The sequence below is a fragment of the Orbicella franksi genome, chromosome 6 (assembly GCF_964199315.1).
Source record: "Orbicella franksi chromosome 6, jaOrbFran1.1, whole genome shotgun sequence".
Taxonomy (NCBI): Eukaryota; Metazoa; Cnidaria; class Anthozoa; order Scleractinia; family Merulinidae; genus Orbicella; species Orbicella franksi.
The window spans coordinates 22524194-22546456 of record NC_138150.1 but is presented as its reverse complement, the minus strand read 5'-3'; the positions used below and the strand labels follow the sequence as shown (position 1 = coordinate 22546456).

The following is a 22263-nucleotide window of genomic DNA, read 5'->3' as shown; positions in this document are numbered from 1 at the left end:
CAAATGTTTGCGCATGTTAAAAACCTATGCCTAAAATTTTCAAGGTTGTCGTGTGTAATCTGTGTGAATCTTCTCTATCCTTGAACATCCTTGTTCTTTAGAGATATTACTATCTATTTGGTGTTTTTCTATCTTTCTAAACTACTATTTTCAGGTTTCCTTCAATTTGAAGGTAATTTTGTACCTGACCAATTCAGAATAACTCAAAGTACTGTGACTGGACAGTTCCGTTTCGAAACTCTTTTAAAACTGTTTGGAATCCGTTTTGAAACCCTTTGGAAACGCTTTGAAACCCCCTTAGAAACCCCTTTTAAGGGGTTTTAAAAAAAACCCCTGGAAACTCTTATGAAACACTTTTCAAACCCTTTGAACCCTTTACAAAGGAAGGAACAGGAAAAGTAAAAATAATTTGTAACATCCTAAAATATCTTAAAGGTCCTTAAACAATGCTTTTCTCACTTTTATTACAACAGACTTATAAAATAAGTAGAAACAAGCACATAACAAAAGAGAACTCTGGTGAAAATATGCTTTTCTCACTAAATAGTAAGTGATATGTTAATTAACACAGGAATGTACGTATGGCTATTGGGCCTATAGTAGTCTTTGCTATGTTTTAGCCTATAAATTGTAATTACTCTAAAAATAACTTGGTGTCCACTTTCGGACTGTAAAGGGTCTGTTAACCCTTTCGAAGCTCTTTGGAAACCCTGTTTGAAACCCCTTTGAAACCGTTTCGAAACTCTTGAAACCGTTTGGAAACCCTTTCGAAACCTGTTTGAAAAGCTTTGAAACCGCTTTGAATCCCTTTTCAAATTTGGAAACCCTTTTGAAACATTATGAAACTCCTTAGAAACCCTGTGGAAACTCTTATGAAACCCTTTTGAAACCCTTTGCAAAAGAAAGAACAGGAAAAGTAATAATTTGTAGTAAAGTTGGAATATTTGTGTTCCAAATATCCTAAAATATCTTGAGGTCCTCTAGTTGGCGTTGCTATTCTCACTTTTATTACAAGAGGCTGATAAAATACGTAGAAACAAGCACATTAACAAAATAGAGCTGTCTAGTGAAAATATGCTTTTCTCACTAAATAGTGATATTATATTAATCAATACATAGGAATGTACGTATGCCTATTAAGCCTATAATTGGCTTTTTGCTATATTTTAGCCCATATTTTACTCTTGTAATTACTTTGAAAATAACCTTTTGTGCACTTTCGGACTAGCACTATAATAAATATTTTAATGGATTTGGGTCATCTAACTAGTTTAGCTTTTAAAGTTATCTCGGATGACCAGTTTAGTAAAAAATTGTAAATAATTCATAATCATAATCATAATAAATAATGGTAATAGGACTGAGTGGAGTCCAATTTGGTCTGTAATCATACAAGTGATTAACAAAATCGGACAACTGCGAATTGGGAGTGTGACTTGTTAGTCAAGAGTATGATTACAGACTGAATTGAATGACACAATGTCCTGTTACTAATTAATCATAACCGTTACAATTTCCCACAATTTGAAAAATAGCTTTTAATAGTCATTTTTAAATATCATAATAAGAATTTGGGAATAGCTGTCAAAATGGCTGTCAAGTTTCTTTCAAAACAGTCACTGGAAACTAAACCTCCACAATTTCGCAAAGTCAGTCTCTTGAATTGGTTACTATAGTGACTGTAATCAATGTTGTGATTGGTGGATTTAGTGGAGAGGACTTAAAATGATTGGCTCATGTAACTGTCTGATTACAGGTGTCCAATTAAAGCCAACTGTCCCATTACACTGTCCGATTACAACTTTGCAGATAAATTAGAGCAAAATACACCAGTTTATGCACCAATCACATTTGAGGAAATTGTAATTGTTATTATAACAATAATACATTATTTATATAGCACTATTTCTATCACTATCCAATAGCGCTTTACAATGAGTTTAAAAATATCTCACCAATAAAAATTTTAAAAAAAACGTAGAAATATATAAAACATGAGTAAAATAAACTAACTCAGTCAAATAACTAAGCTGTAAAAATCAGAATAAAGACCTATGATACTACAAAGGTATGAATAAATTGTTGCTGTTGTTGTTAGGAGGAATTTGCTGCCCAAATAAAGTTGGGATATAATTTAAGTTGTTTTAATTTCTATTCACTCTTTAAAACAATGCATAGGAAACTAGCTATTGGTTCACATATACTTTGGGTAAATAAATTCAATTATACTATTAAGTTATAATAATTATTTGTCTGCAAACCTGGATAAATATGGCTATGCTAGCTATAACTCACTTCTGTCATGTCATGGACGTCAGCAACATTTCCCAAGTGCATACACAAAGGCATGCACAGTAGGCATAAGAATTATGATTATCAATTGTGTGGATCAAGTCATTTTAATATCCGCGTCACAAAAGGCGCCTTATTAAGTTATTTTCTGGTTCAAACAGACAAAATTACAAAACATCCCAATTTGATGATTCAGTACATGAGAATGAACTGACTGAACTTCACTTTGTGAAGTGCATGTGTGTCATGGTCAAAGCAAATGGCCAATCTCCATGACGAGTAGTGTCGGAACCACGTGATTGTCGGAAGAACTTTCAAAGCATACTAAAGTTTCCAAAATTAAGAGTGACAAGCTAATTAAAATTTTACAGTACTAACAACGTCATACTAGACCACAAGTGCCAGAATAAAATAATAGTGAAGTATGTTACATGATACCTAACAAGCATCAGATATTAAAAATAACAATTTTTTTTCCCGATAAATAATAATATTCACATGCAGTATTATATTTAAGTTTTTTCCCACAGTGTAATGGGACCATTTGACAAGTGGTCAAACCATCAGCCCTCACAGGACGTACCTGTGAGTGGTCAGTCTGACAAGAGGTTGTGATTTCACAGGAAATTTTCTTTGTTTTTGCAAAAGTGATTGCTTACTGTAGGAGGCCGCTTATTAGAATGGAGGGCACAGGGTTGTTCAGCTGATTGATGTCTACAATCTAAAATGGAATAATTACATTGAAATAATAACCAGGCCACACTGAGTCAGGTACTGATCATAGAGCCTAGGCCTCAGGAGATAAGATTGGTTTTGTAAAACAAGTGGGTTTCTAATTAATGTATACCATTGCAAATTCCATTAACTTGTTTCTGTGAATCTTGTGATGAATGTTTGTCAATGTTGTTATTACTACTAACAGCGCTAGCAGTTTCATTTCGAACCTGCTTCAGGAAACTTATTATTCCTGCAATGGGGCAAAAAAGAAAAAAAAATGAGAAAAAGAAACTTGCCTTGAGTGAGAAATACTACAAAACACAAATTACAAGTCAAGGCTGCAAACAAAAAGCAAACAGGACAAACGTAACAAATTAAATAAAAACAATTACATAAGTTTAACAATTTGTTTTGCAAGGGTCCAGTATATATAAGCTAACCTCCACTTGTCTTTATCTCCTCTTAACATTATTTCCTGGGTGGAATCCTTGTGTGGCTCATTCATGTCAATGTTATTGAGCAGAACAGTGCACACAAACCAACCCCATGTACCAATTCTCTTTAACATTATAGTACCTAGTGCAAGGTGGTTCTAACTTTTCTCCTAATTACCCAACTTACCTGACCCTCCAGTGCCTTTCAAGGCCATTCCTCGCTCCTTGCTGTCTTTCCCTCTGTTTGCTGGAATCATGATGTATCTATACATAGAGAAGTTAACATTCATAAATTTGATGGTAACTGTATATTGCACACTATTGTATTCTCAGTGTATAAACATATCACTTAAAATAGACAGCCTCTTCAAATCATAGTGGTCTGTTTCATAAATAATTTGAATTGGTTGATATAAACTGTCAAAAGAATTTCTCACAACAGTGCTGGAAATAATGTTCTTCCATTTTTCCTTTCAAATTTCTATTTTGGACAGACATGTAACAGATTTGGCCAGACTTACAGTAATATTTAACAGGTACTGTCAAAAAGCCTAAAAATAATTATTAACCATCAATCATCAAATAAGATAACTCTCATTCATCAAACAAGAAAAATCTTACTGTTAGCCGTCAAAAAACTGAAAATTTAATCATTAACCGACAAAAAGCTGTATTTTTTTCACCTTCAACCTTGAAGATTACCCACATAGAGACTGTCTGATGACCCAAAGAAGCCTACTACCACATCCACAAGCAACACTAACCTAGCTACAACTTGTAAGTGAACATTTCTGAACTCCTTTAATTTCTGCACGCAGTTGTTATACTCCTCAACAAGAACAGGATCTCCACTTGTAAGGGCTTGACATAAAACATATTAAATGGTTAGTGTTATAAACTAGCCAAGTTAGTGAAGTGCACGTAGTATAAATTATGTAAAGTTTTAGATTTTACACAATAAAACATCTAAAACTTAAAGCATGTACAAAAAAATGTTATTTAATTAATATTTAACACTAAATATTATATTTTTCGCTTTAACGGAGCAAAATTGTTTTAAAAAGTCTTAGTATTTTAATCAGCAACCTGAGAAGCCAACAACTTTCTGTCATTTGTCAGTTCAAATTCTGCAAACTCATGTTTGCTAAAAAGCCGTCAGCAGGTCTTATCATTACTTATTAAGTAATATAAAAAATTCTGGCAACTGCCATAAATAAGTGTTACCTTTTTTAATTTGGATTTATTTGCATAATATATGTTTGATTCAATAACTCAAGAATTCATTTAGTTGGATTACACCTAAACTTTAATACAACATTCATAACCCAACACAAGCTACTGTAAGTATGAATAAAACAAACTTGTCAAGGAAACAAGAGTAAAATGAAATAAGTCAGTGAAATAAACAAATAAACATTTTAATTGCTTAACCTGAGAACACATGAGAAATGTTGAAACCACTGGACTTCTTTTTTTTTTTTAATTTCTTACAAGTACTCTCAAATTCACAGGGTGCTTTATATTATGACACACACCAGATACATGCCTTTGAGAAACAAGTCTCCAGTGAATATTGATGATAAAAATTCAAATATAACTCCTCTCATATTTTGCCATTACTCACTCACCAAAGTTTCTGATGGATGGTCCATTTGATACAGCCTCTATAAATGCACGATGTTTAGGAGGCATGTAGTAACGCATCCGATGTAAAAATTGGTCACCATCTGAAGAAAAAACAGTCAATTCCAAAAAAACTTAAAGCAACTGACACAGTTCTTCTGGAGCTGTTCAAAAGAAAAATAATATTATAATGGAGTAAGCAAGAAACACGAAGGAGGGAATCTCGCCCCCAGGATTTTGTGAGGTAATTTTTTTTCTTGTGGTTTTCTTTTACGTCATGCACTACGGACTAAGAAAAAGAGGGACTACTTGTAGTCCAGGGAATATTAGACTTAACTGTTTATTACTATTTATTACTTAATTAGACTGCAACATTATTTCCTACCTGTATCTTTGGAATGTAAGATGCCCAATGCTGCATCAAGAACTTGAAAAACTGATGACTCTGCTGCACTTCCTCCAGAATACTGACAACAAACAAGACAAAACCACTGATTTTTTTTCTTAAAATGCTAGTTACAGTCACAAATTATAGGAAATGCTCAATATTTTTAATTAACTTTATTCCTCTGAATCCCCTTGAGATATATTTTAATACAACTGAAAAATGGACCTTGTTGTCAGGGGTACCTCAATTTGATAGGCCAAAACAATATTAAGAACAGACAATTGCAACCATTTGTCTGGATAAAAGTTTGGCTATAAGCGAGAAGCATTTAGCTGCTTAATAGTAGTGGAGCTCCGGCAGCCTGAAAGGCCACCAAGCAGAGCACTATAATTATAGGAACAGAACCACATGCATGCATAGAGATACACATCTTTTTTAATTTAATTTTTTTAGATCAATTTTTTTTTATTTAATCATAGCAACACTTACATGACTCAAACTTATATTACATGTCATTAATTACAATTTTAGGTCTGAATTTATAACAATGTTAAAAGCAACAGTTTTTTTTCTTTTTTTTTATGATAAACAACCTTTTTGCATTATTTCTCTATCTACAGGACATCAATTTTTTTTGCAACATACAACGTAATAACTAAGTTGAAAATATATGAAAAAAAAGAAAGAAATACTGCTTATAAAGTTTTGACAATTATTTACTTTTCATTAAATTTAAATTAAGTACACACTTCCCATTTCTTTTTAAACTGGCTGACCTTATTTGCCTTAAAAGCTATGTATTTTTCGGTTTCATATTTGATTTCCGTAATTCTTTTGAAATGGTTAAAGATGGGATTAATTCAGCCTTTACAACTACAGGTCCACAGATATGTTTTTCCTAGAGTCACTACATAGTTAATCAAATCCATTCCCTCCTTCAGAATACTTATCATGATGTCACGTATCAAGAGGCACCCGCAACTTCCAAGCCTATTTAATATGCAAGAGGACACCATACTCCAAAAACACTTGGAAAAAGAGCATTCAAATAGAATATGATGAATAGTTTCTCAACCGTCTTGACAAAAGGTGCAGTTTGGAATTGATATGTATCCATCCTATTTTAAAAAGACGGTCATTTGTGTAGAGGATGTAGTTTAACACTTTGTATTGAAAAGAACTCTTTTTCATGGTCAACATGGCTAGCGGCAGGGATCGCAGGTGTGTGCACCCTACAATGACGACAATGATGTCACGCAACATGGCAGCCATACTCCAGCTAATAGGTGGACCGAGGCATGCAGTCTTACAATGGACATCCATGTCATGGTCAATTGACACCTATCAAACAAGGTATCTGCAGACCAGTGTCACAGGACGATATTGCGGGCTTATGTTTTCAGCTCAATGAGGTTATATTTTCTTTTAAGTTGACCGCTGTCTGGGTACTTTTTTTTTTTTAATTGGATCGCAGGCTCGAGTCAGGTTAACTTAGTGATTAGGAGCTCCACTTTTAGGCTTGGCTAAATCTATATACTATTCAAAAATCCATTTTAAAACTAATTAACAATAACAAGAAATGGTATGCCCATCAAAGGTGGGGGCAAGAAACTGCCAATAAACCATACATGTAAAGCTGGGGAGGAGGTGGGTTGAAAAGGTTGAGAACAAGATGTCCAGCAGACTCAAGGCTTGATCAGTGAAAACACATGGCAATCGAGAGCCTGGAGGTAATATTCATTAATCCTCTTTACAGTTTAACCCCCAAACTATTGTCTTTCCTTCACAAGCTCAAGCTTTAGCGAAAACTTAACAGTAAGGGATAATATATCATTTTCTGGAGTTCAGGTGGTCAGGTTTAAGAAAGATGGCGTTCCACACAAGCCACCTTGTAATTAACCATCAACAATTTCCAGGGTTGTACAGTTCTGTAAGTATTCAAAGCACAGTGAAGCTCTGATTTTGGGAGGTTATCTATTTCTTTTTCTGTTCTTTATCAAACTTAATGTACCATGTACCAACCAAACAAATTATTTTTAGCACAAAGAAAAGGTTAACATTGGTCAATGGTTATCTTCAAACAGCAATCAAGTAGTTATAAATAACTTACTTGTAATGGTGTCTCACTCACACCCTCATAGACAAGGCCATCTGGTAGAACTGGATTGCCATACCACCTAAAAAGGAACATTTTCATACAAGTTTTCTTAAATGTACTTTTTTCACTAATCTCATTTCAGCATGATTGTAAGGATTAAGTCTGCATACGAGCCAAGTGTTCTATTAAGCTGGAGCTTATCCCACTTTCTGTAACATGAAGTGACTAGAAGCATTTCTACCCTCCACCCAAACCATGGATCAAATACTCAGTGGTATCTAAAAAGAACAGGAAAGAACTTAACAACAAAATGTGTCTGGAGAACTGTAAAATTTAATGCAAATGATACTTACCCAGCAAGAAAGGGCCGCAGACTGTGATAAAATTCATCAGGATCACAAACATCTGTGTACAAAGTCATCATGTCAGAATCAATTAGCTGAGAACACATGAGACTACCAGTAAGCAGTCCTAAGTAAAACAATAAGCTATTGATTCAAGTTGAAAAAGATAAATTAACCATTATAATAGTGAGTTTGTGAAGCTGACCAGGTAAAAGGCTAGGCTTTATGTTTGAGTAGGTAGTTGATTTTGCCTTCTTTTTCTAAAGGATCAGACAAATAGCTTAGCAAAGTAGCCAACAGAGACCAAGAAAAAGATGGTTGTTTCACAGTGATGGTTACTTTCACTGACAACCTTGTAGTCATTTTTATTAGCAATTCCTTGTGTGACCCTAGTGTTATTTTCTCAGTCTTGAAAGACAACTAACAAGGAGTATATTTACCCCCCATGCCAAAATGGGGGGGGGGGGGGGGAGGGGCGGCTGCTAGCTTGCAAGAACTATCTTTTTATTTCAAGGGGAGTAGCAATACACCTGATTGCTTCATGCTATGAAAATCAGAGTTAAGCATCAGCTTGGTAGCCCAGCTAGGCCTGTCGAGAAACTTTTCTTTACCTGATCTAAATTTGTAAGAAACATGTCTATTGTATCAGCCAGGTAAACCAGCTAGGCTTGAATGGAAATTTCCATTACATACCATAATTTTTTTAAGAAACATGTCCTGAGTTTTATTTCCTTTACCTACCATAAATTCGTAGGAAAGATGTCTTGAGTTTTACTATTGTTTCTCCAAGTGACATCAAGGCTTTCAACACTCCTGTGCTGTCACCGTTCACAACAGACTGACAACAGAAATTAGAGAAAAACAGGTATTTACTAAATAATTTTTCATAGAATGACCAGGGCTGCCAGAATTTTATTGTTGATATGCACTTATTTTCCCCAAATATTTGACACTTGACCTTTCAATATAAAATATTTGTACATCAGATTACAAACCACTTAAAAATTCCTGAAGCTAGTCATAATCATGGTAAATGTAAAATGCAAAAAGTCGTCTAACCTCCTGTCCTTCAATGATACTCTAACAAAGGAAAACAAAATAACAAGTTAAAAATAATATTAAGAACAATTTTAATAGGTGACAAATAAATATTTAATGGTAAATTGGCCTGAGACTCCAAGATTGGTCATTGTTGAATTGAACACATATGTCTAGCATCCATCTTAAAAGACTTTTATGGACACCCTGGGACAGAACTAACTGGCCATTGCAGAGAGGCGGCCATTGGAAGAAGGATTCAATAAGAGGAATTTATTGCCATTGGAAGAAGGATTCAATAAGAGGAATTATTGAAAATGTAAGGTTCCAGAAAATATATCCATACCCACCCCAAGGAGGGTTAGATATTTGGAAATTCCAAGCAGACAGGGAGGTCTCAAAAGGCCAAAATGTTTTAAAAGAAAAAGTATGAACAAAAACTGTGATAAATTTCCAGAGAGATGAGTGGGGGGTGGGGGGGGGGGGAAGAGGGGGATTCAAACCAAAATATCCCTCTGTGGGAGGGGTATGGATTTTTGCTGAAACAACACAAAATATAGATCAGTGCAAGGTTGCAACAAATTAATTAAAGAGAGAGCTATATCACTGCTACAGGTTGGTGGCTCACTTAGAGGAAATTCTACTGTATTAAGGTGGCTCAAAACATTTACCAGCACTTTCCAAGACTTGGTGTTTAGACAAGTGTATGTTTCTAAAATACACCCTTTATTATAGGTTTAAAGGCTTATAATTCAAAAGTGGCATGGTGAAATTTTTATACATGGGGTTCAGAGCCACCTTAAAGTTTTGAAAACTTAAGGTGACTGTGAACCCTATGTACAGACTTTTTTTAAACTTTGCTGAAAGTTGCATCTCATCCTGCTAATCAAAATTTGATAATATAAAAAATTTCACTGTACTGTTTTTGAATTAAAACCCCTAATTAAAAACTATAATTAAGGGTGTTTTTAGCAGGTCATACTGTTGCTATGGTAACCTATTGTGTCACGAGAATGATAACAATGTGTTCACCAATGATTGAGCAGTGTTTTGACACCATGATTATAGCATCAATTGATAAAAAGTGGTTATGATGACCCATCAAAATCTAACTCTTGGAAAGAGCAATGGAGACTGTTTTGAGCCACCATAAGTTAGAGTAATGACAAAAAAAGCATATCAAGGCAACCGAAGCTGGCTACTTTTGACAACCCCGAGTTAGTGCTTTGAATTTTCCTCATTTAATGGAAGAACTTTCTTAAATGTACATACAGAAATAAAGGCCAAAGTAATGAGATATATGGCCATCTGCCAGGCTCCAGTTAAAATTCGGATATTTATTACAAACACAGTGCCAAAGCCTTACATGATATCCTTTCCCAAAATCTAACTCCACTTGAAGTGGAACTTTTACAAATCCATCCTCAGTCCATGATCCGGTCATTTTAACAGAAATTTCTAAGTTGCTGAAAAACAACAGAAAAGGTAACAGCCTATGACAGACCTGTACACTAATGTTAGGTATTGCTGCTAGATTGGTACACATACTTCTGAAATGCATGATACAGAAGCAACCAATAAAACTTGTTTACATGCATCTATATAAAATTTCAGACAAAAAAAAAAAGACTTGAATAATTATGCAACAGAGAAATTATCAAGCTGACTGGACTGGCAAATTGCTAAGCTAATCTTGGCAGGTCTGATTGGAAAAAAGTGCACCTTTCATGAATAGAATACGTAAAAGACCCACAACATAAATACCGGTATACATACATAACTTGTGCAATAATTAAGTTACGAGTGCTACATAATTGAATTTCTGTAGCCACTCAGAGAAATAGAAATTAATTAGCACTTCAAAAAAAAAAGTTTAACTTACTCCATATTACGAGGTCTCCAGTCATTAAGCATGACAATAAATTTGAAATAGAAACAGAAACAAACCACTCATTAGTAGATGATAAAATTTCATTATTTTAACTTTTCCTTTCATCAAAAATCATTGCATATCAAGGCCTGAAGTCCAGCTTTCTATATTGATTCTGTATTCATAAGTAATTTTAAAAAGAGAGTCTAGATTTGACCTATACCTATTAAAGTTCATTTTCCTGTTTATAATACAAAAATTTGAACTGAAAGTAGCAAATGGGCCTGAAGTATGAAAAGGTTGAAATACAGATGAAACCTGTTAATCAGGCCACAGTTAGGCTGCCAAAACCTACTTGCATTATAGGGTTGTTAGTATATCATAAAGAAAGTGATACACTGAGTTTTACTTTGGACCAAGAAGGGGGAACTTGCATCTCTAACCACCGACCTGCTATTCAGAAATCACAACTTGCAACTTGAAACTCACAACTCCAACTTGCAACTGCATAATTTGCAAATACTTGGTCCCATCATAATGGGTTTTGATTATCTCACCAACATCTTACATTTTGCCTTTGATCACAGTACATTCATTGACAACTTAACGTTGACTGGATAGAGGTTTTTGCTGCTTGCTAGAAAAATTGTTGCAGTGAGAACTGGTATGCTCACTGTAGTCATGACTAGATTCTAATCAATAATACATTAAATAATTGTACTTTCACTTGCCTAAGTCACTTAACCCTGCACTTCAATGGCTAATAGTCAATATTTAAGAAATAGAAAACATGTACCGTGTTTCTGTTGAGTTATAGAAACACGAGTGGAAGTTTGGGAGAACGAGAAATGCTGTGCAGCTTTTTCGAGTTCTCCCAAACTATCACAAGTGTTTCTATTAAACAATTAGATTATGAGCACGAGATTGCTATCGCATGATAGTTGACGAGGTGCAGCCCGAGTGAATTGTCATGCATAAGAATCCTGAGCAAATAATCTAATTCTTTTAGTATAAATCTACTAGTTGTTCAAAACTTTCATCTAAATCCTCTTCACAGACACTTCGAAAACACAAAGAAGCGGCCCCCAGTGCACACTGCTACGCTACTCACTATCTATCACAGAATAGAACATGAGTACCATAGCCAATCAGAGGATGGCATTCATGATAGAACGCTAGTAGATTTATACTAAAACTTGATCGAAACACCAAGAACATGTTTTCTATTTCTTTTAGAGAACACCACAATGAAAAAAGGGAAAACAGCTCGTTAACTTTGGTTATCAAAATGTAAATTCTCTTTGGTCGTACCATCATAATGTCAACAGCTCGTGCTAGTTCTGTGTTTCTACTGAGTTATAGAAACACGATTTTTAACCAATTAGCACGTGTATTTTCTTAGAACTTTTTTTTCCAATGTATATTTTAAACCTACCAATAAAACAGTTGCACTTACAGTGCTAACAGCATTTTTTAAAAAAACTCTTAACTCTTAACACTTAATATGTTATTCTATCGGTAATTATTTTAAAAATACTCCATATTTGAATTAAATGTTTCATGAAATTATGAGGCAGCTTACCGGTTGGGGTCGATGTATCGCCAGTTGTAAAGGGCATAACTGCAGTGTGTTATTACTGGAGGGATATCTAGGGTTGGAAAAATGCTAGTTAACTGAGCTGCCAAACCAAGGAATGTAAAAAAGGTAAAGTGTGCATACAAGCCAAGTAGCCCATCAAGCCAGTGCTTATTGCCGGTTTTAGTTGCACAGAGCAACTAGGAGTATTTCTACTCCCCCCTGGATAGGATGCAAGTCTGTTGCCATGCTACCCTTGCATTAAATCTGCCGGTACCCATTTATGCACCACAGTGCATGGCCATGGAGAGATGCACTGTGAGAGTAATTATGCATCTTGCCAAAGAACACAACCCAATGTCCCTAGCTAGGGCTTGAGCCTCAACCGTTCAATCTGGAGGCGAGCACACTAACCATATATCATCGTTGCATATTTGTGAATCTTTCTATATGTTTTAATTTTTAACACATCATCTTTTTATTCTGTAACTATTTATATGAGGGCCACTGGTTTTTCAGTGACTACTGTTGTGTGCTACCCTCAGTAAATAAAGTTGATTACTATTATTACCATAACCGGGCTGAGGCCATTGCGCCTCCACAATATGTATCTAATGCAAGAATTTTTTGTCATTAAATTGAAAAAGTTTCATAAAATTTGAGTAAGCATAGTTATATCACACATCAATTGTGGATATAAATAAACTGTATATCACGTAGGGGCAAGTTCAAAGAAGTGCAAACATTACAGTAAAGTACAACAGTAGTGCACTACATACTTACAGAAATTTAAGTTAAGGAGTATAACAAATTTTGAACCAAGATAGAATAAAATCTAAGGGGAGTAACTTAATGTTTCTGTATTAGCGAGACTGAATTGATGCCAGGTAACATAACATCTGGCAATGAGATCGAGTACAAGCATAGAGCTCTATGTAAAATCTCATCATCATCATTTATCCGTTCTCCAAGTGGAGAATTGGGCCGTAAGCTCTCTGCCTCCAGGCTATGTAAAATCTACTAACGCAAAATCAAGTGTTGCAACATGGGCACCAGTTGAAAAATTCAGTATTGAGAGCAAGATACTTGACATTGTTTGTAAGAAAAGGTTTTGGCTAGTGTTTTTAAGTTTCCTAGCCATAGGAGACTTGAGCATTATTTATTCTCGCTCCTTCTTTTTCCAGCATCTTGTTAATATGAAGGGTGTCTGTTTTACAGGATGCAGAGGTCTCCTGGCTGAGTTAAATACGAGGACCTGCCAGTCATGGGGTAAGGAGCACTCCATCTGGGAACTACCTGGGAGGAGTAGGAATTCCTGGCCCTCGTTGTTCAAAATGGATTAGCTCTCCACTGGATACATGTAAATTGCTACTGTGTGGCACAAAAGTTTTGTAGGTTCTAATTTTCTGTGAGCTTTGGGATTTTTGGAGAAAGTTCCTGAAAAAAAGTTCGCTGAAAAATTTTCTCTGCAAAAATGTAATCCACCGCTGAAATTATACACACAAAAATCTCAAGTAGAATCTTAGCTTGTTGGTGCCATTTATTTCAAATGTCTCTATTGGTCAAAAACAAAACAAAACGTTTAGAAATAAAACGATGAAATTCCACTCAGTATACTACAGATGCGATAATGCATCAAGTGGTACCGTAGTCATTGCTGATCCACTGCAAGAGCAATCAGTTACTCTAGGGCAAGTTTTAAATGTAAGAGATTCAAAGATTCCTGATGTTCTTTCACTTGTCGATTGCATGTAGTTCAATAACATAATGAAAATGTCTTCCTGGAAATTGCAGAAATTATTAACCACCAAGAGGAACCAGTCCTTTAGAACTTCAAAAATTAGTTCCCGAAAAATACAAAAATTCGCTGATCCACCAAATTAAACCTTGCAAAAAAAAAATTGTGCCACACACTTTTCAGTCAATAGCATGGTTTTCTATAGCAGAATTTAATACCCAATGGACAAAAAATGTATCTGATGAATAGCATTATCCAACCTTTGAACAACTGTGGCCAGGGATGTTACAGGAATCCAACCTCCATTAATCAACAAAAAATGTGAAATTGCTAGTTCTGAGGTAATTTTTACTTACCTAAGTGGTTCGACACTGCCACCCAGGGAACTGCTAAACACTTTGGAAGAATCTACAAGTTGAGAACATAACCAGTAAATTCATATATTTTACTTTATCATCAACTCATTTTGGATTTGTTTTAAATTGTTTTGTTTTTGACTTGAAATTTTCAGACTGATATGTCTGGTTTACAAAATTTAATATACCGTTGGATTCCACTAATTTGAACTCAGCTATTTGGAATTCCCCATTATTTCAGACTCAAAATCATTCCCCTTGGATTTACCCTTCAGTAATTTACTATCAGCTATTTTAAACTCCTGCTATTTTGAACTATTTTTCATTTCAACAGAGAGTTTGAATTAGCAAGGTCCAACTGTAGTGACCTTCACTATAAATACAGTCAAACCTGTATATAATGGCACTGTATACTAGCCGTCACTCTGTGTATAACGGTCACTGAACAATTTCCCAAAAATCGTCCCCTATATTTACTGTTAAGTTGACCTGCATATAGTGGTCACCTGTATATAACAGACACAGTCACCCTCAAGACTTCCTTAATCCACAATTTCATTATCTTTTACCTATATATAATGGTCACGAAACTGGGTTACGATTAACAAATAATGACAAGCTTTATTCGATTTTGGTTCGAGTTAGCTTGAGGTTTGACTTAAAGAGCGTTTGAGTTATCAGGAGTCGACTGTATGTTAGGTTTTGGATGTTGCAGTGGCCTAATGGTGAGTGTGTTGGACTGGGGTCACTCTGTTGTGTTCTTGGGCAAGACACCTAATCACTCTCATAATGCCTCTCTCTACTCCGATGGACTAGCGTCCCATCCAGGGGGGAGTGGAAATACAGTACTCCTAGTCAGTACATGCAATGTAAACCAGGGCTGAATTACATAATCAACCAACCACCAACACATTGTCTTAGAAACTAAATAATGATCCTACAGCACTGTTTGCCTAAGTCATTAACATGATATAAGGCAGAATGCTTATATTTGTACTTAATTATTCCAAAATAGAAAGGTTTTCAATAGAGATTTGTAAAAACAAAACCAAAATAATCTCTCTAGCAAATCACAAAGGACACAGGCAATACAGAGAACCAATCAAAACTTGAAGTAGCTATGAGTAGGAGATGCAAAGCACAGGGTGTGAATGAGCCACACTAAATTTTTGGTTTTGGCTCTACTGATAAAAAAGTGGGGCAAAATCTTTAAGTCCATTATGTAGTGTAGCAATGCAAAACCAATTATCTCCGACACTCAAATGAAAACCACTTTGACTAAGAATTTTTTGGTACATGGTTATTATCACATTTGCTCACTATACCTTTGCTACTCCTGTGTCTCCTTTGCACCAGACATAACCATGGGAAAGACAGGAAAGAACCAAATGAGCTCTTTTCCACTCATCTTCAGACGACAGTTTCTTGTAATCTAACAAGGGAAGCTAAAAACACCAACACAACCCTGATATTAAGAAGATATACATGTATATATGCGCTGCTTTGACCCGAAACAGGTGGAACACATTTAACATAAAGATAGTATTTACAATAAATAAATAATAAGTATTAACATATTAAAAGAGTTCATAAATTTGACTCTGGTACAATTTTCTTCTTTCTCCTCTTCTCCTTCTCCTTCTCATATCCACTGACTCTTTTCTCATTAACTTTCTCACACATTTGACTAAGACCAATATTCTGAATGGTCATGTCACATTTATTTTTGTTTGTATGTAATACTTTTTATTAACAGGATATTTCATATTTGGAAAAAAGTAACCTGTTTTTATGTTTTTTTCTGAGATTTGGGGGAGGCTATTATTTGGAAGAGAGGGAACTTAATTACTGAAATTTGAAGTCACTCTTCAAAAATAATGAAAATTGAAATCAATCCTCAACAACATCTTCTGGAAAAGCCCTCTCCCTGTTAGCTTTAAATATTACAACGTATTAAAAACTATATAAATATAAAATGTCATTTAACCATTAAACAAAAAGGAAAGTAAGTACACCAGAAAGCATCCTTACATCTTTAATCCTTTGACGTAAACAATCAGCTTCTTTCACGAGTTGAGGAAGATCTCTTGCAACTTCTTCCCAAGGAGAAAAATACTCTGGCAGACATTGCTTAAAAATAAATTAAATCAAATGAATCTCTCTATATATAGAGGAAGCAGCGTGGCCAAGTGGTTAGAGCACTGAATTTGAACTCTGTCTACAGGTCCCGGGTTTAAATCCCTTTCTGACTGCTGATGTTGTTTTCAGTAGCCCTGAGTTCAACTTCTCCGCTGCACTTATAAATAGCCAACCGGTCTGCCTCCCACCAGTTGGGATTCTTAACCTAGTTATGTTTATTTGAATATTTGTTTATCATTGTTTGTTTACATTGGTCCTGAAAAGCCCCAATGGGGAGTGGCCAATTAAGTATACATACATATATTAAACAGATTCTAAATTAATTCAACGTATGTGTTTAACATGACTGAAAATTATCACCATGGGATGATTTTGAGGGAATAATTCCAAGGAGGACTATCCTTCAAGATCACAGGCCACAAGAAAATATGTCAATGAATTTGGTCTGAAATAGACTCTCTTTTTTATCATTTTTTATAAGAATGGTTGTTACAAGTGAATAATTATATGAATATATGAAAGAACTGCAAAGAAAGATATGAAGACATAATTGATCATCCCTGTTATATATACACAACTTAAGCAGTTGTCAAATTAAACTGTTCAAATTCCTTGAACAGGATTTGAGCCCATGACCTCTGCAATACTGATGAGTATATTGCATAGGTCATGGGTTCAAATCCTGTTCAGGCCTGAATTTTTTCAGGCTGTAAAGATGATTTCCAGACTGTACTGTGCAATCTCAGCACCCTAATGTTTATAAATATTTTAAGTCACACTCAATGGAATGTGAATCAATGTTATTCGTTACATACCACATACCTTATCTTTAAGGCCTTTCAAATTCTTTTTCTAACAGCTTCATTGATTTTTACATCCAGCTGCAAAGTTGTTTTATCAAGTGATATGAGAAAGAACAATGCATAAAGCCTCACATCATAATGGCAGTTGACAGAAGAATTCATGCAGAGGCTTTAACTGCCAACTGCTAGGCATCACCCTCATCACCCGTTGACCAGGAACTATGGTAGTTTCGGCGGCTAGCAACGGGACTACAGTTCCTGGCACCGCCAGCGGCAGATGCCACTGGGTGATGCCTGGTCAGGTGTAATAGCAGCAAGCGTGTGGTGTATGCACAAGGAGAGTCCAGGCAGCAGAGAGCTTTACTGGATGCAGTTTAATAAGATATTGTGATCAGCGCAGATTTAGGCACTGCGCGATGACTGCCAGATCCAGTTGGATGCTGCCTCTGCTTCTTCTTGAAGAGCCTTGATTGTTGCTCAGAGAGCTTTCTTTGAGAGTCCGATGTTTGACAGGAAGGACCTGGTCGATCTTGCAATGAAGCCGTGGCAACTGACTTCGACAGGTATAACACTGCAGGCCCAGCCACGATCTTCACAGCTAGCACGGAGAGGCTCGTAACGGGTTCTCTTGTGTTTGTTAGCAAAGGCAAAGTTCCCTTCCCAAGGCACAATTAGTTCGACCAGATGCACGCATTTACGGGAGTTGGACCAGATTATGATGTCTGGGCGCACAGTTGTGATGGCAATGTGACGTGGAAAATGCAGGGCTTTAGATAGATCAGCCAGCATTTGCCAGTCTTGGGCACCCTTAAGTAGCCTCGACTGTTTCGCTCTCTTCACAGCGACTGGTTGGGGCTGCTCACCTTTCCTGTGGAACTTGATGCCTTGATTTGTTACCTCCTTAACTGGTGCCTTATTAGTGCTGGCGCATTGGTCCTGTGTGGCTTCAGCTATAGCCCGCAACACTCTGTTGTGCCTCCAGGTGTACTTCTGAAGTGACTTATTGCAAGCCGTTAACACATGCTCTAGAGTGGCATGTGTTTGGTTGCATGCGCGGCAAATGTCGTCGTCAATAATACTCCACTGTTTGAGGTTTGTAGGTGTAGGAAGGAGGTCGTACATAGACCTCAGTAGGAAGCTGATCCTCAGTGGCTCCATCTGGGCAAGGGTGGGCCAGCTGAGTTTTCTCTGTTCTGCCTCTTCCCAGCATGACCAAGCACACTGTTTAATGAACCCAGCTGCTGTAGCTGATCTTCTTTCTTCGTCGATGGTGCATACCTCCTCGATGACCATCTCACGACGGCCTTTTGGACCCTGCGCAGAGAACCAGCGATGTACGTTATTACCCAGACCAGCTCTACTATCTTGCACTGCACCTACGATGTCCTTAGTTCGAAGGCTGGCTTCTGCTTCAGTTACGGCCTGTTCAGCAGTCCATTTCCAGCCAGATTTCACCAAGGGTTGTACCTCGCGGATCACTTGGTCAGGTGAATCCCGGAGCATCATGTGGAGACGCACCTTGCCAGCCTTAAATTCATTCACAACGGAAGAAAGTGGTGGCTGTACCTTTGCCGAGCGGCTGTACAGTCTGACAGTTGTAAAGCTGGGAGGGACCCCTAGCCATTTTCTGAGGCATTTGCTGACGTGCCGTTGGATTGCTTCAACACGAGTGAGTGTTACCTTGTAAATCCGTAGCGGCCAAAGCAGACGAGGAAGGAGGCCATGCCGGAAAATCCATGCCTTCAGCTTTCCAGGGAGATCTGTCTCATTGATGGCTATTAAACCTTCCTTTGCAGTTTTCTCAATTTTGGTACTGCGATGGCGGTCAGTAAGCGGGATGCTATACCACCAGCCGAGACTCTTTACAGGTTGCTCTTTAACGGTTGGAATCTGGTCGCCACCAATGGAGAAGTGGATTTCTTTGACTTTGACATAAAGCTTCACATCATAATGGCAGTTGACATGAAACTTTGAATTTACTTCATGTAAGTGGTTGCCAAAAGTTTACATTTTGTGATGTCTTACATGAAACAAACCAGGATTCGTAAACAAACGCTCAAGAGTGTGCAGCATGGATTGGAAATCATCTTACATTTCACAGCAGCTTAAGTTGTGTATATAACTGTGATGATCGATAATATTATGTCTTAATTATGGTTTTTATTCAGAATTATTAAAGATTATAAACTTCAGTTTGAATTTACAATAAAAGATGTGTAAATATGAAAAGAAAGGTAAACAGATACATTCAAATATACAATAAAATCTAAGTAATTAACTAGGAAATGGTTTCAAATGAAGAGGCATATATTTATAAAACTATTTTAAAACGTTCTGTCTTAACGAGGAGTAAAACAAAGTTGTGGCCTCTCTCATGAGTTTGGCATGTGCAAGTAGGAGGATGTTTACTCTGGCTTGACATAATTTAAATGTTTTTGTTTACAAGGAACTATTTTGTTACTGCATTAACATTGGCAAATTTGTAGCTCTTCTCAAATGTTTATGCAGATGAAAGCGATTTCTGGTTGGCTGCAGTCATACTCATACCCGGTATATTTATAATGACTGTGTACTATTTTAGAGGTCTGAAGTGGGGTATTGATTTTTGTTCAGATCTGATAAATGAAAATCACAGATTTTAGTCTGAATTGAGGTACAGATTTCAAGCATACTGCACATGTATGTATGTAGCACACGGCCTGCACACCCCCACAAAAAACTTTGGGTAACACCCCCTTTGGAGGGGGGGGTCCACAATGGCAAACAATCTCACATTGCTCCCGGCACAAGCCACGACAACAAAATAGGATCTTGGTACCTCTTAGGGGTTCTTTTAAAATTTGTGACGAGCACCCCCGTCTTTTTTACATGGGTGCCCCCCCTCCCCCCTCCCCCCTCCTCGTTGCAGTACTATCCTATAAGTTCTTATTTTACCAAGTTTGAAAAATTCGTCAGTGAATCATAAAGCATTTTTAACTTTCCAACGAGGACTTGAAAGTCAGCACAAAAAACACAAGCTTAACTGTGATGGTACAACGAAATAACATTGCTATCTAGCGAGACTTTCTGTCCCTACATACCGATACTTAACTTACGATCATGTTTTCATTGTTTTTCAGCAATAGAGGAATTACAGGGTTCTATCGTTAAATTCATACAACTTCTTGTCTTTCCTTATAAAGAATATACTTACTAAAGGTTCTCTCTCTGGAACAAATCCAAAAACCGCTGATACATCAAACTCCTGCGGTGAGGGAATGGAGCAAACAGAAGCCATCGATGAGGAAGAAGAAAGATGGGAGTCTGGGAACGAATGAGCGTGGGATCGCGTGTGTTGCTGGCGCGTGATCACTCGTCACTCTCGTGATGAGTGATGACTGGCATTCATGAGGGTTTCACGGATGTGCGATTTTACTTTCTAATTAATAGAGCTAAAAATATGAAATTTATAAAACACTTAAGTTAACGAATTAATAACCTGTCTCTTAAAAATATTTACATTAGCAGAGTCTCGTATTATCTGACTGAGAGAATCTAGCTGGTGATTCCTCAGTTATGAGTTGTTGAGGAAATCCTACAGATCTCAGCTATAAGTTCTCAATTACCAGACTCTCCAGAACTCCTCCTTCCTTCGAGCCGGTAATATTGAAAATCAACCACCTGAGGTTGCCCCGTCTATTTCAGGCAGTTACTTCATAACTTTAACTTAAGGTAGATCGCGGTCAGGGATCGCGGTTGCGGCCAGGGTTCGAGCCCCGTGTGTACAAAGGTGAGTTCAAAGATTCATTTCCAGAACAACGCTTTCATGTGCACTGAAACTGCACTGGAAATGATTATATGGGTCGAGGTCGAGCATAGCCTTAGCTTGGGCGTTAATCCCTCACCCGGAGTGGAATGACCATACTCGACCCACATAATCATTTCCAGTGCAGTGTTTTCAAGATCAGTCCACAAAAAAGCGTTGTTCTGAAAATGAATCTTTAAACTTTTTTAAAAATCTTTTATGATCTTTTTTAATCTTTTTTAATCTTCGAATCTTTGAACTCATTTCTGCACTGGAAATGATTATATGGGTCGAGCTTAGTCTTATTCCACTCTCATGATCTCCTGGAAGCCTGGGTCTTAATCCCTCACCCGGAGTGGAATAAGACCATACTCGACCCACATAATCATTTCCAGTGCAGTGTTTTCAAGATCAGTCCACAAAAATGCGTTGTTCAGGGGTTGGCTTTGTGTCTACATGCAATTATTTTAGCGCCATGAATTGTAATAAATAGAGAAACTCTTGAAACTGCGGTGAATTGCATTCACATGCAACTTGTCATGTCGGATTTTCGGTGAACCTGTGTAACTGATATGAGTAAAATAATCAGAAGATACAGGGATATGATACAAGTGGATACAAGTCAATGTCTCGAGTGCCTCGTGTGTCTCATGTCGAAATTGAGTCTGCACCTGAAATGTTTCTTCGTCATCACTGTTGCTTAAACTATTGCGAAAAGTAGAATCTTACTAGTGCAACGCTTGGGGCGACTAAATATGTTGCAAGACATTTTGCTTTCTTATTGTGTTCAATTAGTACGCGCAGTTTGTGACGTAATAATAATTGGCCGACTTTACATGTGTCAATATATTTCCTCTTTCACAATTTCGTGGCCAAAGTTCTGTTCCGAGGATCTATTCATGCGATTTACTTGCAGCAAAATGTTTGAAATGAGTAAATATTGGCTGAACAACCGGTACTATTGTAGCTAGTATGAACATCTAAGTGATCTGTCCTTCCAGGGAATCCTCGCATTACATCATCACAAAGGCATTTTTGGCTATCATCGATACTTCCGGTTGAC

At 36.7% G+C, this 22263-nt stretch overlaps 1 protein-coding gene across 2 annotated transcripts; it reads right to left on the bottom strand.

Moving 5' to 3' along the window:
- Positions 1–446: 446 nt before the first annotated feature.
- Positions 447–20795, bottom strand: LOC145491370 (indoleamine 2,3-dioxygenase 2-like). 2 transcript variants are annotated; one of them, XM_081470554.1, is made up of 16 exons: positions 20610–20795; positions 16506–16604; positions 15800–15919; positions 14475–14526; positions 12387–12453; positions 10817–10831; positions 10301–10400; positions 8956–8976; positions 8638–8734; positions 7906–7957; positions 7565–7631; positions 5452–5533; positions 5072–5170; positions 4208–4304; positions 3631–3707; positions 447–3259 (listed from the first exon to the last, which is right to left on the bottom strand). In XM_081470554.1, exons 1-16 carry the CDS (start codon positions 20691–20693, stop codon positions 3129–3131), a joined length of 1260 nt encoding a protein of 419 aa, XP_081326680.1. In that variant the 5' UTR covers positions 20694–20795; the 3' UTR covers positions 447–3128. The 2 variants fall into 2 exon arrangements, 1 of the variants encoding a protein (XP_081326680.1); XR_014049816.1 differs by lacking the exons at positions 447–3259; positions 3631–3707; positions 4208–4304; ... (10 more) ...; positions 15800–15919; positions 20610–20795 and adding an exon at positions 17436–19676 and having other exon boundaries at positions 16575–16604.
- Positions 20796–22263: the final 1468 nt, after the last annotated feature.

Bases quoted from the DNA above. Each gene is read 5' to 3' on its own strand.
- LOC145491370 (XM_081470554.1), bottom strand. From the start codon at position 20,693: ATGGCTTCTGTTTGCTCCATTCCCTCACCGCAGGAGTTTGATGTATCA. The intron at 3,708-4,207 runs GTTAGTGTTGCT...CTCTATGTATAG, and splicing joins CACTTACAAGTTGTAGCTAG to ATACATCATGATTCCAGCAA. The intron at 3,260-3,630 runs GTAAGTTGGGTA...GCCCCATTGCAG, and splicing joins GAAAGGCACTGGAGGGTCAG to GAATAATAAGTTTCCTGAAG.